This window comes from Haliotis rubra, unplaced genomic scaffold (genome assembly GCF_003918875.1).
Source record: "Haliotis rubra isolate DU_JTF1 unplaced genomic scaffold, ASM391887v1 Scf186, whole genome shotgun sequence".
Classification (NCBI taxonomy): Eukaryota; Metazoa; Mollusca; class Gastropoda; order Lepetellida; family Haliotidae; genus Haliotis; species Haliotis rubra.
In genome coordinates this window covers 299,306-314,402 of record NW_025765847.1, presented here as the reverse complement: position 1 = coordinate 314,402, position 15,097 = coordinate 299,306, and the positions used below count along the sequence as shown (strand labels likewise).

At 43.2% G+C, this 15,097-nt stretch overlaps 1 protein-coding gene across 2 annotated transcripts in view; it reads right to left on the bottom strand.

Moving 5' to 3' along the window:
- The window catches only part of LOC124273943, a 58,479-nt gene that overhangs the window by 28,433 nt on the left and 14,949 nt on the right, over window positions 1-15,097 (bottom strand). Inside the window, exons 3-6 of one of the 2 annotated variants that reach the window (XM_046709287.1) lie at window positions 4,808-5,353; window positions 4,470-4,551; window positions 4,235-4,287; window positions 3,933-3,947 (exon numbers count right to left, since the gene is read on the bottom strand). In XM_046709287.1, the coding sequence (XP_046565243.1) occupies window positions 3,933-3,947; window positions 4,235-4,287; window positions 4,470-4,551; window positions 4,808-5,353 (696 nt within the window). The remainder of the gene's footprint in view (window positions 1-3,932; window positions 3,948-4,234; window positions 4,288-4,469; window positions 4,552-4,807; window positions 5,354-15,097) is intronic. The other variant, XM_046709289.1, reaches the window with a different exon arrangement.

Genomic DNA, 15,097 nt, shown 5'->3' with positions numbered 1-15,097 from the left:
ATCACCAACAGGTGACACAATGCCCCGTCAGCAGCACAATCACTAACAGGTAACACAATGACACAGTGAATTACAGGTAAGAAAGGGTTTTACACTCTTCTTGTATCAAACATATTTCCACAACTATCAGGCATTGCTGAGTATGTTATATCAGGGGTGGAAATAACCCATTGCCCGATGCCCGAGTCCAGTCTTTTTTTCTGTCGGGCAAGCAAATTTGTATATCACACTGTACCAGTGTCCAGTTGACTTTCCAATGTTAATTATGCTGTTTATTTAAAAAATCAACAAGAAAATCGGCCAGTATAGTGGTAAAATTATCAGGGCAAGTGATTTTACTTGTGCCACTGTACCGGAGTACACTAGCAATTTTAAAGTTATTTCCCCCCCTGTATATGTTGACCAGATTATGTAAAAATATTTAAGTCCTGTCTTTTATGTAAGCAGACATGTTTATCTAAGGGCCTGTTCGATTATTGCGAAACTGGTTTTGGTTTTTGAAACTGGTTTCTCCTCTTATAAACAAGTGTCTAGTTTCGGATACATGGTTTCAAAGTAAAACTAGTTTCTAGTTTTATAAACGAGTGGATGGTTTCACCATCCGGTTTCAAAATGGATACCAAAAAAATGTCTCAGCTACTGTATATGTGGAACTAATTGGATGACAGCATATGTTTTTCATTTTATCAGTGAATTAACAAATAATAAAGAGATGAGATGCTTTTGGAGATAAATATTTGCGTATATGTAATTATATCGTTACAAGTTATTATATATATACAAGTTACATAAAATAGCCATGTTCAATAGACTGGGGTTTTAAATAATATTTTCCTAGTTCTCAGTTGATTTTTATCATTATTTTGGTTCCAAAAACTGCTGCTCTATTTTGCCACCAAGATCAGCTGAACTTGGCTCTTTCGTTTCCGCCATGTCTGTTGTGAGAGAACGCGAAACTGAAACTGCGAAACCTGCCTCGGAGATGGTTTCGAAGTTTCAGATCCCAGTTTTAGGTTTCGACATAATCGAGTGCATGGTTTTCCCGAAACCAAAACCGGTTTAGCATAATCGAATAGGCCCTTAAACAGGTCAAGGGAGATAATTCATGAAGGTCTTGAAACATATATTTGTCTTTTGAGGTGGATCTACTCAAGACATCACCAAGAACCATGGTGTCTCTGTAGTAATGACTATGTGTTCTCGTGTATCTGAGGAGAAATGATTTCACACTTGCAGGTCAACCTGTATGTTGGCTTGATGACAATGCTGCTGATGATCAGTCAGGAGTAGGGGTGAGGATGGTGTTAGTTTGACAGGCATCAAACAAAATCTAAACAAATCAGTTTTCAACAAAGTCGCTTCTGTTATCAGATGTTAGAACACAAGCCTCTCTATCTGGACAAGGTTTAGTTTGTCCATAGGAGCCCTCTCTATCTGGACAATGTTTAGTTTGTCCATAGGAACCCTCTCTATCGGGACAAGGTTTAGTTTGTCCATAGGAACCCTCTCAATCTGGACAAGGTTGAGTTTGTCCATAGGAACCCTCTCTATCTGGACAAGGTTTAGTTTGTCCATAGGAACCCTCTCAATCTGGACAAGGTTTAGTTTGTCCATAGGAACCCTCTCAATTTGGACAAGGTTTAAGATGAGGGGGAGATCTGGTGCCTGCTCCACCCTGGAGATCAGCATGTGTGTTCATGGTTAATGTTAGAAATATCTGTGTTAGTGTACAAGGGTGAGACATTGGAAAGTCAGCAGTTGCTGCATAGTCACACCACATACCATGGAGAGTCACACCACATACCATGGAGCTGACACAAACAGTGAAACCTCGCCATCTGACACGTCACCATCTGAAATCTTGCTATCACAAACCTCCCCATCTGAAACCTTGCTATCATGAACCTCGCTATCATAAACCTCATCATCTGAATCTGAAACCTCCCCATCTGAAACCTCCCCATCTGAGACCTTGCCATCTGAAACATTGCCATCTGAAACCTCCCCATCTGAGACCTTGCCATCTGAAACATTGCCATCTGAAACCTCCCCATCTGAAACATTGCCATCTGAAACCTTGCCACCTGAAACCTCCCCATCTGAGACCTCACCATCTGAGACCTTGCCATCTGAAACATTGCCACCTGAAACCTCACCATCTGAAACATTGCCATCTGAAACCTCACCATCTGAGACCTTGCCATCTGAAACATTGCCATCTGAAACCTTGCCACCTGAAACATTGCCATCTGAAACATTGCCATCTGAAACCTTGCCATCTGAAACATTGCCATCTGAAACATTGCCATCTGAAACATTGCCATCTGAAACATTGCCATCTGAAACCTTGCCACCTGAAACATTGCCATCTGAAACCTTGCCACCTGAAACCTCACTATCACCATCTGAAACATTGCTACCATAAACCCCACCACCTGAAACCTCACCATCTTAAACCTCACCATCACCATCTGAAACATTGCCATCTGAAACCCCACCACCTGAAACCTCGCCATCTAAAAACTCACCATCGGAAACCTCGCCACCTGAAAACTAAACATCTAAAAACTTGCCATCTTAAACCTCACAATCTCCAACCTTGACACCTGAAAAATCACCATCTAAATACTCACCATCTGAAACCTTGCCATCTGGAACCTTACTATCTCAAACAGTGCTTGCTCAGACCTCGCCAAGTCAGACCTGGTTAAAACAGTGTATGAAATAAGGCCTGTCCAACTGCCCAAGATGGGCTAGATTTGATAGATTTACAGCTAGCCTGCCCGATGATCTGGTAACATTTTTAGATAACATGTTCCATACGTCTATGAAAAATTGAGTTATTTTCTTTGGATTGTCTAGTCTGGTTAAATCCATTTTGGGCTGGTAACATTTTGAAGTTACCAGCCCTGATGTCTGGCTGGGGTTTTGGCATATTTCATACACTGCTTAAACAACACACTACTCATGAACTCCAACCTTACACATTGCGTCAGCATAATAATCCATCTCTATTAATCTCTATTAATTAACTCTGATGAGACAGACATCAATATGTGGGATCCCAAACATCAAGCTGGATGAGTTGTATCCACGGTCGGGTAGACACTGACGACACTGACAGATTGAACACTTCCATGAACTGCTAGCTCCACAGATGACCATAGACTTACTCAGGAACACATTCTACACCTTGAATGTTGTTGATGATTGTTTGGTAATAACAACCTGTTATTGCATCTACAGATCTAATAGCCATGATTACACCTTAACTAACATGTGTAGAAGTAGTGTAGTGATCAACACACAGTAATGCTCTTAACTGGATGGTTGACTGTTGTATAACACAATATACACACAGATATATTGTCAGGCAGTTAAGACATTGCTTATAGCATACGATTAACATCAATGTCAGGAAGCAGATTGCTCAGGCTGATATTGTGTTTTTACTATTGTCCACAAATGAAGAGGTTTCACTGTATGTATTACAATGTCAGAAATGACCAATCATAATAATCTTGGGAGTTTCATCATTATCAGTAAATTAACTGAGGAGAGTTATGGTGCTATGCTATGACCCTGGATCGCAGGTGTAGTGAGGTGCTCCAGGGATTTATCTAGCCCTACTTCAAGGCCAACATTTCCAAATTCATGCTGTAATAAATACAGTTATGGCTTGTGGAGGTGACTTGTATTACTCCCACCAGGGATAATATGTAATTCAATTCGCTTTCACATTATTACATTGAATGCAACGTTAAAAGTCGAAATTTAGGAAAATATTGATCCGAATTTGAACAAAATAACAATTTGTTCCCAGTTTGCCTGCCCAAATCACTGGGTGTATTATCCTAGATAAATCCCTGGCCCTGAAACTGTGCACTCCTGGTTAGTAGCAACAAGGAAATTAAAGGGGGAGTTTTACAAACCTGGCGAGAAACAACCTGAAGACAAAGTACTTCTTTAAGAAAACTGACAAATACGAGGGCATAGACATTGGGTGTTTATACAGCAATGAGATGGTTGTATCAACCAAGTATTTAGCCACTGTCTGCTTAAAGTGGTCTGCTGGCGTGACAACGTCTTGAAAATATATTTCAATTGCAAAGGTTACATGAAAGTTGAAAGGCATGCTAGACAGAACACAGATATGTTGGATATATATGTATAGAGTTTGTGCAGTCAGTGTGTAGACCCCTCATCCAGAAAGCCATCTGGCAGCGCCACCTACCTTCACTTCCAAGTGGAAGGTCATCTACGAAGGCGTCATCATCAGCCTTTGTCCTGAAACATTTAACAAAGTGACACTCATTCTGACACAAGATCTGGTTCTGAAACATATAGGCACTGATCTGTCATTGTCCATTTTTCGGGAAAAAGATCTCTGTGTTATTTTTGTTAAACTCCCAGACATCCTTACAAAGAAAATCAAATTTTATCAAGATATTGAACACAGTAGTACTTACATTTCTGGCAATGGTTCCTCCACTTTAGGACTCAGGCTGTCCATCAGTTCTGTCCAGCTCTTGACCCCTTTTCCAATCATATCTGTCACAGGAAGTGAGTTGGGTTCAATGTGGGCAAACAGACAGTAGTTCAGTTTCATATAATGGCATACCAGCTTGTGTGGGAGGAAAGTTTCAAGTCATGCAGACATTATAGACTTTGGTGAAACACCATGGTGGGAACTTGGATCTGAACTCATGATCATAGGTGTCTAGTACAACTAAGGAACACAATTCTGCACAGAGACCCAAGGACAGATGGGCCTCTGAGATTGTAATGAGATCACTATGCTACTTACCTGACACAGATGGGGCCGACCTCTGACCTGTTCCAGACTGGGCCGGCTTGTGCCCTGGTGGAGCTGCTGCTCCATGGGACCTCACCTCTGCTCCACCAACTTCCTTCATCACTGCTTCGTGAGCCGCGCCCTCGACAGACACGCTCCGACCTACGGCCCGCTTTACCGCCATGACATCCTCATGACCAACATCCTGGATCTCACAGTGTCCGTTACCGTCCGTCACAAAGTTTGGGAGGTCCTCATCACTACAGCAGGAGACTGGCACAGTTTCATCTTCTCGAGCTGCTACTCCTCGCCGACGTATAAAACGGAATCCAGAGAAATTTTGTTGAAAATGTCGCACTTGTGCTCTTAAGTAATCACGTTTGTTCAACAAAGCCTTGACAAGTCGTCTAGAGTTTGAGGGTGTATTAGGCTCTCTGATTGGCTGTTCTGATTCAAGATCGGAAGTGTCAGGAACGTTGATTTGTTGGTCTACATCAAAGTCAGTTACACTTCTTTGGATGTTCTTGTTTCGATCAAAGTTGGCAGTTTCTTCAAAGTCTGGAAAACAATTAAATATACTTAACTCAAATATACAAATCATATTTAAACAACAGCATATTGTAAGCAAAACTGTCACATGCACAGAGGAAACTTACCCAAATCTATATACAATAACATGTTTTGATCCACAATGTCAACACACTAAAGGAAGTCCTGGTGGTCCTACTGTTGGGGACATCTTCCTTTAATCGGAAGGTCTGTTTTGTTAGTTAACCCAAGCAAAACATAGAAGTAGGATCCTCATAGTTAGTTCAGGAAGGGAAGCTGGCCTCAGTGTCTGTGACAAGCATTATATCATGACCTGACCTGTGTTCAGCTTCTCTACATCTTCACTTAGATCGTACGACATCATATAGAGCTTTAAACACCTAAATCGTACGACATCATATAGAGCTTTAAACACCTAGATCGTACGACATCATATAGAGCTTTAAACACCTAGATCGTACGACATCATATAGAGCTTTAAACACCTAGATCGTACAACATCATATAGAGCTTTAAACACCTAGATCGTACGACATCATATAGAGCTTTAAACACCTAGATCGTACGACATCATATAGAGAGCTTTAAACACCTAGATCGTACAACATCATATAGAGTTGAGTTGAGTTGGGCTTTACGTCACATCGGCATTATTCCAGCCATATAGTGACAAGAACAAGTCTGCATTAGTAAACATTGTAAGTACAGAGTCAAAATGAGTTTTATTTCAAAAACATATATTCATTTCATTGTCATTTAAATCAGAAAAAGTCATAGCACTAAATTTAAAGACAGGCAATTTGTTAGTTACATTACACAGTTACAATTTATGATACAGATCAACTTCCCTCAGGTAGTTCACTATCAGATGAGCGCTCACACAGGAGAACAGATCTTTCAGATTTGTTGCTTCATAATGTGAGTCCCTTGCAGACGATAAGTCCACACAGTCAAGCAGAATATGCTTGATGGTGAAAACCTCATCACAAGAGACACACATGGGGGGTCCATCCCCATCCGTTTTCAGCAGATAGTCATGAGTAAACCAGACTGTGGCCAATACGACATCGTCGTAAAATTACCTCATCATGTCTTGACTGACAACCCAAGTAGGTATAACCAATTGTTGGCTTCAATTCATACAGTTTATTTCTTCCTACTTGAGTGTCCCACCTTTTTTGCATGAGGTCCCGAGTATAGCTTTTGATAGTGGGGTGAAATCACTGTACGGGATCAGCAGTGGAGATAAGGTCTGTCAAGTCACACATCATATAGAGCTTTAAACACCTAGATCGTACAACATCATATAGAGCTTTAAACACCTAGATCGTACAACATCATATAGAGCCTTAATCACCTAAATTGCAGCATCAGCAGAATGCAACGTTTCAGAAATCTCAGCCTTCAACCATCATGCAGTTAATTTCACAAACAAGATAAGAACGTATGAAGTCAGAAGACAGTGTACAACACTCAAAAGATTATTACAAATGTGGTTCATTACACAAAGCAGGGAAATGGTTCTATGCATGACCAAGTGTTACCTGAGGGTAATGAGAAAATGCATTCTTGCAAAACAGTTACTGATTTCCATGACTACGTTCTGGCACTGGAGATATGGCATGCTTGGTAGGCTTGACAAGGTCAAGGTTGAAGCAACTGGTTCTGTTGCAGATTGATTAACAAACATGCAGCAACAGACTCCTAGAACAGGACTTGCTGCAGCAACAGCATGGGAAGAGTCAGATACCAGGGATTAAAACTTGTGATGATATGACACATATTTACATATTCTACCTTTGTGTGTATACAGGTGAAGTAGGGAGTACATTCAGGATTCTGGAGAGGAGGGACATACAGTTGGTAGAAGCACAATATATTCGTATCACATGAAGTTGGATATACAGGTGTATGACAGGTGATATATACATATCCTGGAGGTGGGTTATACAGGTCCTGGAGGTGGAATATACAGGTGCTGGAGGCGGGATATACACGTGCTGGAGGAAGGTTATACAGGTCCTGGAGGTGGAATATACAGATGCTGGAGGCGGGATATACAGGTCCTGGAGGTGGAATATACAGGTGCTGGAGGCGGGATATACACGTGCTGGAGGAAGGTTATACAGGTCCTGGAGGTGGAATATACAGGTGCTGGAGGTGGAATATACAGGTGCTGGAGGCGAAGGATATACAGGTGCTGGAGGCAGGAGATGGGATATACAGGTGCTGGAGGAAGGTTATACAGGTCCTGGAGGTGGAATATACAGGTGCTGGAGGTGGGATATACACGTGCTGGAGGAAGGTTATACAGGTCCTGGAGGTGGAATATACAGGTGCTGGAGGCGGGATATACACGTGCTGGAGGAAGGTTATACAAGGAAGGAGGTGGAATATACAGATGCTGGAGGTGGGATATACAGGTGCTGGAGGAAGGTTATACAAGGAAGGAGATGGGATAAGCAGGTGCTGGAGGAATATATACACATGCTGGAGGAAGGTTATACAGGTCCTGGAGGTGGAATGGTGGACAGGATATACCGTGCTGGAGGAAGGTTATACAGGTCCTGGAGGTGGAATATACAGGTGCTGGAGGTGGGATATACAGGTGCTGGAGGAAGGTTATACAGGTCCTGGAGGTGGAATATACAGGTGCTGGAAGATGGGATATACACGCATGCTGGAGGAAGGTTATACAGGTCCTGGAGGTGGAATATACAGGTGCTGGAAATGGGATATACAGGTGCTGGAGGAAGGTTATACAGGTCCTGGAGGTGGAATATACATGGTGGAAATGGGATATACACGTGCTGGAGGAAGGTTATACAGGTCCTGGAGGTGGAATATACAGGTGCTGGAGGTGGGATATACACGTGCTGGAGGAAGGTTATACAGGTCCTGGAGGTGGAATATACAGGTGCTGGAGGGGATATACAGGTGCTGGAGGAAGGTTATACAGGTCCTGGAGGTGGAATATACAGGTGCTGGAGGCGGGATATACACGTGCTGGAGGAAGGTTATACAAGGAAGGAGATGGGATAAAGCGATGGTGGAAATGGGATAAACACGTGCTGGAGGAAGGTTATACAGACGCAGGAGGTGGGATATACAGTCTGGACCAGACAATCCAGTGATCAACATCATGAGCATCAATCTATGCAGCTGGGATATGATGACATGTATACAGGTGCTGGATATACAGGTGGTAGAAATGGTGGCTTAAGCAAATGCTGTTGGTATGGAAGAATTGGGAGGTGTGGGAGGGGATGGAGGTGCTGAAAGTATGGGATGCTCCAGGTGTTGAAGATTCTTGGATAAAACAAAAAGAAGATGCAAGCACCTAATGACCTCTATACGTGTGTCCCCAGCACTGTACAGCAGTAACTGCCATCACTATACACAATAATAAATGAGATGCTATTCCATGAACACAGTTGGTCCAACACGACACAGCTTGTGTTGTGATACCTGAAATGGGCTCCAGGTCAGCACATACACAAGGCAGAATGTACCAACTCACACTCACAGGGATGGGTCACCCTTGGCCCTTGTAACATAAATATGAAAACTTGCTGCACATGGAATGGTTCTACCTTACAAGACTGTAGTGCAATAGATAAACCTAAAAAATACTGTTATACCTAAATACTGTAGTGCAATGGTTATACCTAAATACTGTAGCGCAATGGTTATACCTAAATACTGTAGTGCAATGGTTATACCTAAATACTGTAGTGCAATGGTTAAACCTAAATACTGTAGTGCAATGGTTATACCTAAATACTGTAGCACAATGGTTAAATCTAAATACTGTAGTGCAATGGTTAAACCTAAATACTGTAGCTAATGGTTATACCTAAATACTGTAGCACAATGGTTATACCTAAATACTGTAAATGGTTACTGTAGTGCAATGGTTATACCTAAATACTGTAGCGCAATGGTTATACCTAAATACTGTAGCGCAATGGTTATACCTAAATACTGTAGCACAATGGTTATACCTAAATACTGTAGCGCAATGGTTATACCTAAATACTGTAGCGCAATGGTTATACCTAAATACTGTAGCACAATGGTTAAACCTAAATACTGTAGCGCAATGGTTAACCTGACAACCTCATGTAAATAAATCTTGTAAAAAAAACACACATACAAGCGCGCACTCACACACACACACGAGCAACCACCACACACACAATTCCCTCTATGTACAGCAGCTGTGTAACCTTACAACCTACATGAACACCGCAACAGTGTCTCTGAATGTCTTAAATCATAATCTTCTATTCAGGAAGTGCAACTGGTCAATAAATCAACGAACAACACACCAGTAAAGTAATAAACCAGTCTACCATTAAAACAAAATATCAATACATACAACCAACATGGCCGAGGGCTTATCAAGAAATTGTTAGGCAACTCTCTGTCACTAAACTGTTAAATATGGGTGCAATATCTATTTGAGAAAAGGAATGTGCAAACTAAGGGAAGAAATTGAAATACAAGCTGGTTGAATATCCTGAACTTCCTGAGAACATGTCTTTCCATAGTATTTTAGAAGGTGGAAAGTACAAGATAGACAAATTTTATGGATAACATCTTTATTTGGTGAGTGCAATGTTTCGATATAGATTCTTGTACCGTTGTTCACATCTGTACAAGAATCTTCATACAGTTTGTTGATAGTCCTGAGAACATCCCAGGTCACCTGACAGAGCAACTGAGAACATCTCTGGTCCCCAACAAGATGACTGACAGGGTCCCTGGTCCCCAACAAGATGACTGACAGGGTCCCTGGTCCCCAACAAGATGACTGACAGATCATCCCTGGTCCCCAACAGGATGACTGACAGGGTCCCTGGTCACCAACAAGATGACTGACAGGGTCCCTGGTCCCCAACAGGATGACTGAGATCATCCCTGGTCCCTGGTCCCCATCCCAGGGTCCCTGGTCCAAGGATGACTGACATCATCCCTGGTCCCCAACAGGATGACTGACAGGGTCCCTGGTCCCCAACAGGATGACTGACAGGGTCCCTGGTCCCCAACAGGATGACTGACAGGGTCCCTGGTCCCCAACAGGATGACTGAGAGGGTGAGAGGTCCCTGGTCCCCAACAGGATGACTGAGATCATCCCTGGTCCCTGATCCCCAACAGGATGACTGACAGGGTCCCTGGTCCCCAACAGGATGACTGACAGGGTCCCTGGTCCCCAACAGGATGACTGACAGGGTCCCTGGTCCCCAACAAGATGACTGACAGGGTCCCTGGTCAACAACAGGATGACTGACAGGGGTCCCTGACTGAGATCCCCTGGTCCCCAACAAGATGACTGAGATCATCCCTGGTCCCTGACTGAACAGGATGACTGAGATCATCCCTGGTCCCTGATCCCCAACAGGATGACTGAGAGGGTCCCTGGTCCCCAACAGGATGACTGAGACTGAGATCATCCCTGGTCCCCAACAGGATGACTGAGATCATCCCCTGGTCCCCAACTGGATGACTGAGATCATCCCTGACTGGATGACTGAGAGGGTCCCTGGTCCCTGATCAACAGGATGACTGACAGGGTCCCTGGTCCCCAACAGGATGACTGACTGATCATCCTGGTCCCCAACAAGATGACTGACTGACAGGGTCCCTGGTCCCCAACAAGATGACTGACAGGGTGACAGGGACTCCCTGGTCAACAACAGGATGACTGACAGGGTCCCTGGTCCCCAACAAGATGACTGAGATCATCCCTGGTCCCCAACAGGATGACTGACAGGGTCCCTGGTCAACAACAAGATGACTGACAGGGTCCCTGATCACCAACAGGATGACTGACAGGGTCCCTGGTCCCCAACAACAAGATGACTGACAGGGTCCCTGGTCAACAACAAGATGACTCATGAGATAGAGTCCCCAGTTGCAACAGACTGACTGAGAGGATCTCAAACTCTGAGAGAACATATCTCTTATTTGACTTTTAGGGAGTTTTCTACCCTAGTTCATGAACATTTATAGATCCATCCGCACTATTAAAACAAAATATGCACATTGAGCCTCACCAGTCAATATCACCTCTAATGAGAATCTACACTCGCCTCAGGCACAACATTCTTCTCGTGTAACGATCCAATGAATTGACAGCTGAAGCATGTTTTTATACTCTGTGAACCGAGTCATCAGCACAACTATATGGCAATGGAAATATGTTATTTAAAAAACCTTTTTGAATGGCTGACATTTCACATTCTTATGAACTGCCATGTGGTCTAGTAGGTCTTAAGAGTAACGGCTCCAAATTTCAGAATGGGAATGGTTTTACTGCAGGAAAGCAAAAGTTTTCTGATGATATACCACTGAAGTTGACTGACATTAACTTTATTAACGCATGCATGGTCAGGATGAAGTGTGACCATTAGTGACATGCAGTGTAACCATGGGGCTTTACTGTTATTGCCGTTAGACAGTATATCACATGACTGGTCCAGGTATTCCTGTGGGCACCCACGTCCTACTCAGGACCTCCAACACAAGTACACAGGTACTCAAGTTACCCAATCCTGGCTTAACAGAAATGCTTCATTTAGGGCACAGTTTTCAAACTGGCTCATTTGGGAATGAAATACAGAGACATTTCATAGATGAGTAAAATATTTCAACTCAATTTGGATTGGAAAGATTGAAGTAATGCACGTGTTAGATAACCCACTCAACATAATGAGAATCTGTACCAAGAAAGTGTAATCCCTAATATAATAATATACTATTCACACTTAGCTAAGGATCAAACCATTGATTTAACAGAAAACTATGATGTGGCATCTAATTTGGTTTAAATATCCAAGCTTATTGTAAGCATGGATCCTAGGTTTCAGTATTTCACTGCATCTTGTGGATCCCATACCTGCTATTCACAGGTGTTGTGTCCTGGTCAATGACTCGCCATGATTTGCAAAATGGTTGATTGGTACCATAAAAACATTTTTATGGTTACTCATGTATCAAGTGCATAAGGTTAGATTAAAGTGGCTGTTTGCCTAAAGAGGGGTTACCATATTATTATTTATCCAGTTTTAAATGGATACAACTTCAAATTATAAATCTGTTTAAGTAAAGTTAGGAATTTTTGTGATCCTTAGCAAAGTGTGAGTAGTATATATGTTACATAACCACTTTGGGTGACAATTATGAATATTGGTGTGGTACTGACACACCTACAGACATAATCAGGATCATCTACAACAGTACGACACTTGAAAGTCATCGAGTCATGTTTAACATCAAAGTTCTGGGAGAAGTTCACCAGGATCAAACATGCAAAGTCACAGCATGTGATATGTCTTCATGTGAAACTCGATGACGATAATACCTGACAGCCAAAATATGCATTAGAAAATACATATTTCACTGACACAAGAATACCGTTTGCTTCCTCATGCATTCTAGAAAGTGTCTGTCTTCTTGCACAATCCCTCCATGGCCCTGCACCATGTGACCGAGGGTAAAATGACTGCCGGCTAAACCTCCAGGCAGGTGACAAACTTCCCCCCTCTCCTCACCTGCAATTAGCCTTGTATTATATACATCTCATATTTACACTACCTCTGACACAGCAGTGTCCAAGTCACAACGACACTCTTGTCCCTAGTGTTGCAGATATGCCTGCATGTCAAGGTGTTCGTGTCACACAAGTCACACACAAACCTGCATGTCAGACAACATTAGATCCATCACTTACCACATTTTTTCTTTTTATGTCTTCTAAAAGACAAGAAGTATTTTCCTCGCTTCTTCTTTTTCTCCACACTCGTACAACATGTACAGTTTCCCTGAGAGCTCATTACAGTGTAGACATTGAAGGGTTCTTGTCCTATATCAATTGTTTGCTCAGCCTAATTCACAGAACGCGGTCATGAGGCCTGGACTGCGTGGTTCACGTTCCAATTATTAATGTTATTTAGATATCTTACCCTGGTATTCATTGTCAGGTGGGTCACACACCCGATACCAACAATGCTCATGTCCAATGGGTCCAGTGAAAGCAAGCTTATCTATGTGTCTGGGCCCTCTCCTCCTCAGACTCTCAGTACTTGCTGTTAACAGTGATGCATGCTGGGCCCACTCCTCCACAGACTCTTAGTACTTGTTGTTAACAGTGATGCATGCTGGGCCCACTCCTCCACAGACTCTCAGTACTTGTTGTTAACAGTGATGCATGCTGGGCCCACTCCTCCACAGACTCTCAGTACTTGTTGTTAACAGTGATGCATGCTGTGTCTTCTCCTCCAGACTCTCAGTACTTGTTGTTAACAGTGATGCATGCTGGGCCCACTCCTCCACAGACTCTCAGTACTTGTTGTTAACAGTGATGCATGCTGGGCCTTCTCCTCCACAGACTCTCAGTACTTGTTGTTAACAGTGATGCATGCTGGGCCTCCTCCTCCACAGACTGTGTCTTCTCAGTACTTGTTGTTAACAGTGATGCATGCTGGGCCCACTCCTCCACAGACTCTCAGTACTTGTTGTTAACAGTGATGCATGCTGTGTCTTCCTCCACAGTACTCTTAGTACTTCAGGACTTGTTGTTGACAGTGATGCATGCTGGGCCCACTCCTCCACAGACTCTCAGTACTTGTTGTTAACAGTGATGCATGCTGGGCCCACTCCTCCACAGACTCAGTACTTCCACGGTTGTTAACAGTGATGCATGCTGGGCCCACTCCTCAGTATTTGTTGTTACAGACTCTGTCTTCCTCCTCAGTAGTATTTGTTGTTGACAGTGATGCATGCTGGGCCCACTCCTCCACAGACTCTCAGTACTTGTTGTTAACAGTGATGCATGCTGTGTCTTCCTCCAGATTCTAGTACTTGTTGTTAACAGTCCTCCACAGACTCAGTAACATTGCTGTTAACAGTGATGCATGCTGTGTCCTCCACAGACTCTCAGTACTTGTTGTTAACAGTGATGCATGCTGTGGCCCCTCCTCCACAGACTCAGTACTTGTTGTTAACAGTGATGCATGCTGGGCCCACTCCTCCACAGACTCTCAGTACTTGTTGTTAACAGTGATGCATGCTGTGTCTTTTCCTCCACAGACTCTCAGTATTTGTTGTTAACAGTGATGCATGCTGTGTCTTCTCCTCCACAGACTCAGTACTTGTTGTTAACAGTGATGCATGCTGTGTCTTCTCCTCCACAGACTCTCAGTACTTGTTGTTAACAGTGATGCATGCTGTGCCCACTCCTCCACAGACTCTCAGTACTTGTTGTTAACAGTGATGCATGCTGGGCCTACTCCTCCACAGACTCAGTACTTGTTGTTAACAGTGATGCATGCTGTGCCCACTCCTCCAGACTCAGTAGTACTTGTTGTTAACAGTGATGCATGCTGGGCCTACTCTCCACAGACTCAGTACTTGTTGTTAACAGTGATGCATGCTGTGTCCCTTTCCTCCAGAGACTCAGTACTTGTTGTTGACAGTGTTGACAGTGATGCATGATGTGTCCACATCCCTCCTTCTCCATTCAGAGACTCAGTACTTGTTGTTAACAGTGATGCATGCTGGGCCCACTCCTCCACAGACTCTCAGTACTTGTTGTTAACAGTGATGCATGCTGGGCCCACTCCTCCACAGACTCTCAGTACTTGTTGTTAACAGTGATGCATGCTGGGCCCACTCCTCCAGACTCAGTACTTGTTGTTAACAGTGATGCATGCTGGGCCTACTCCTCCAGACTCAGTACTTGTTAACAG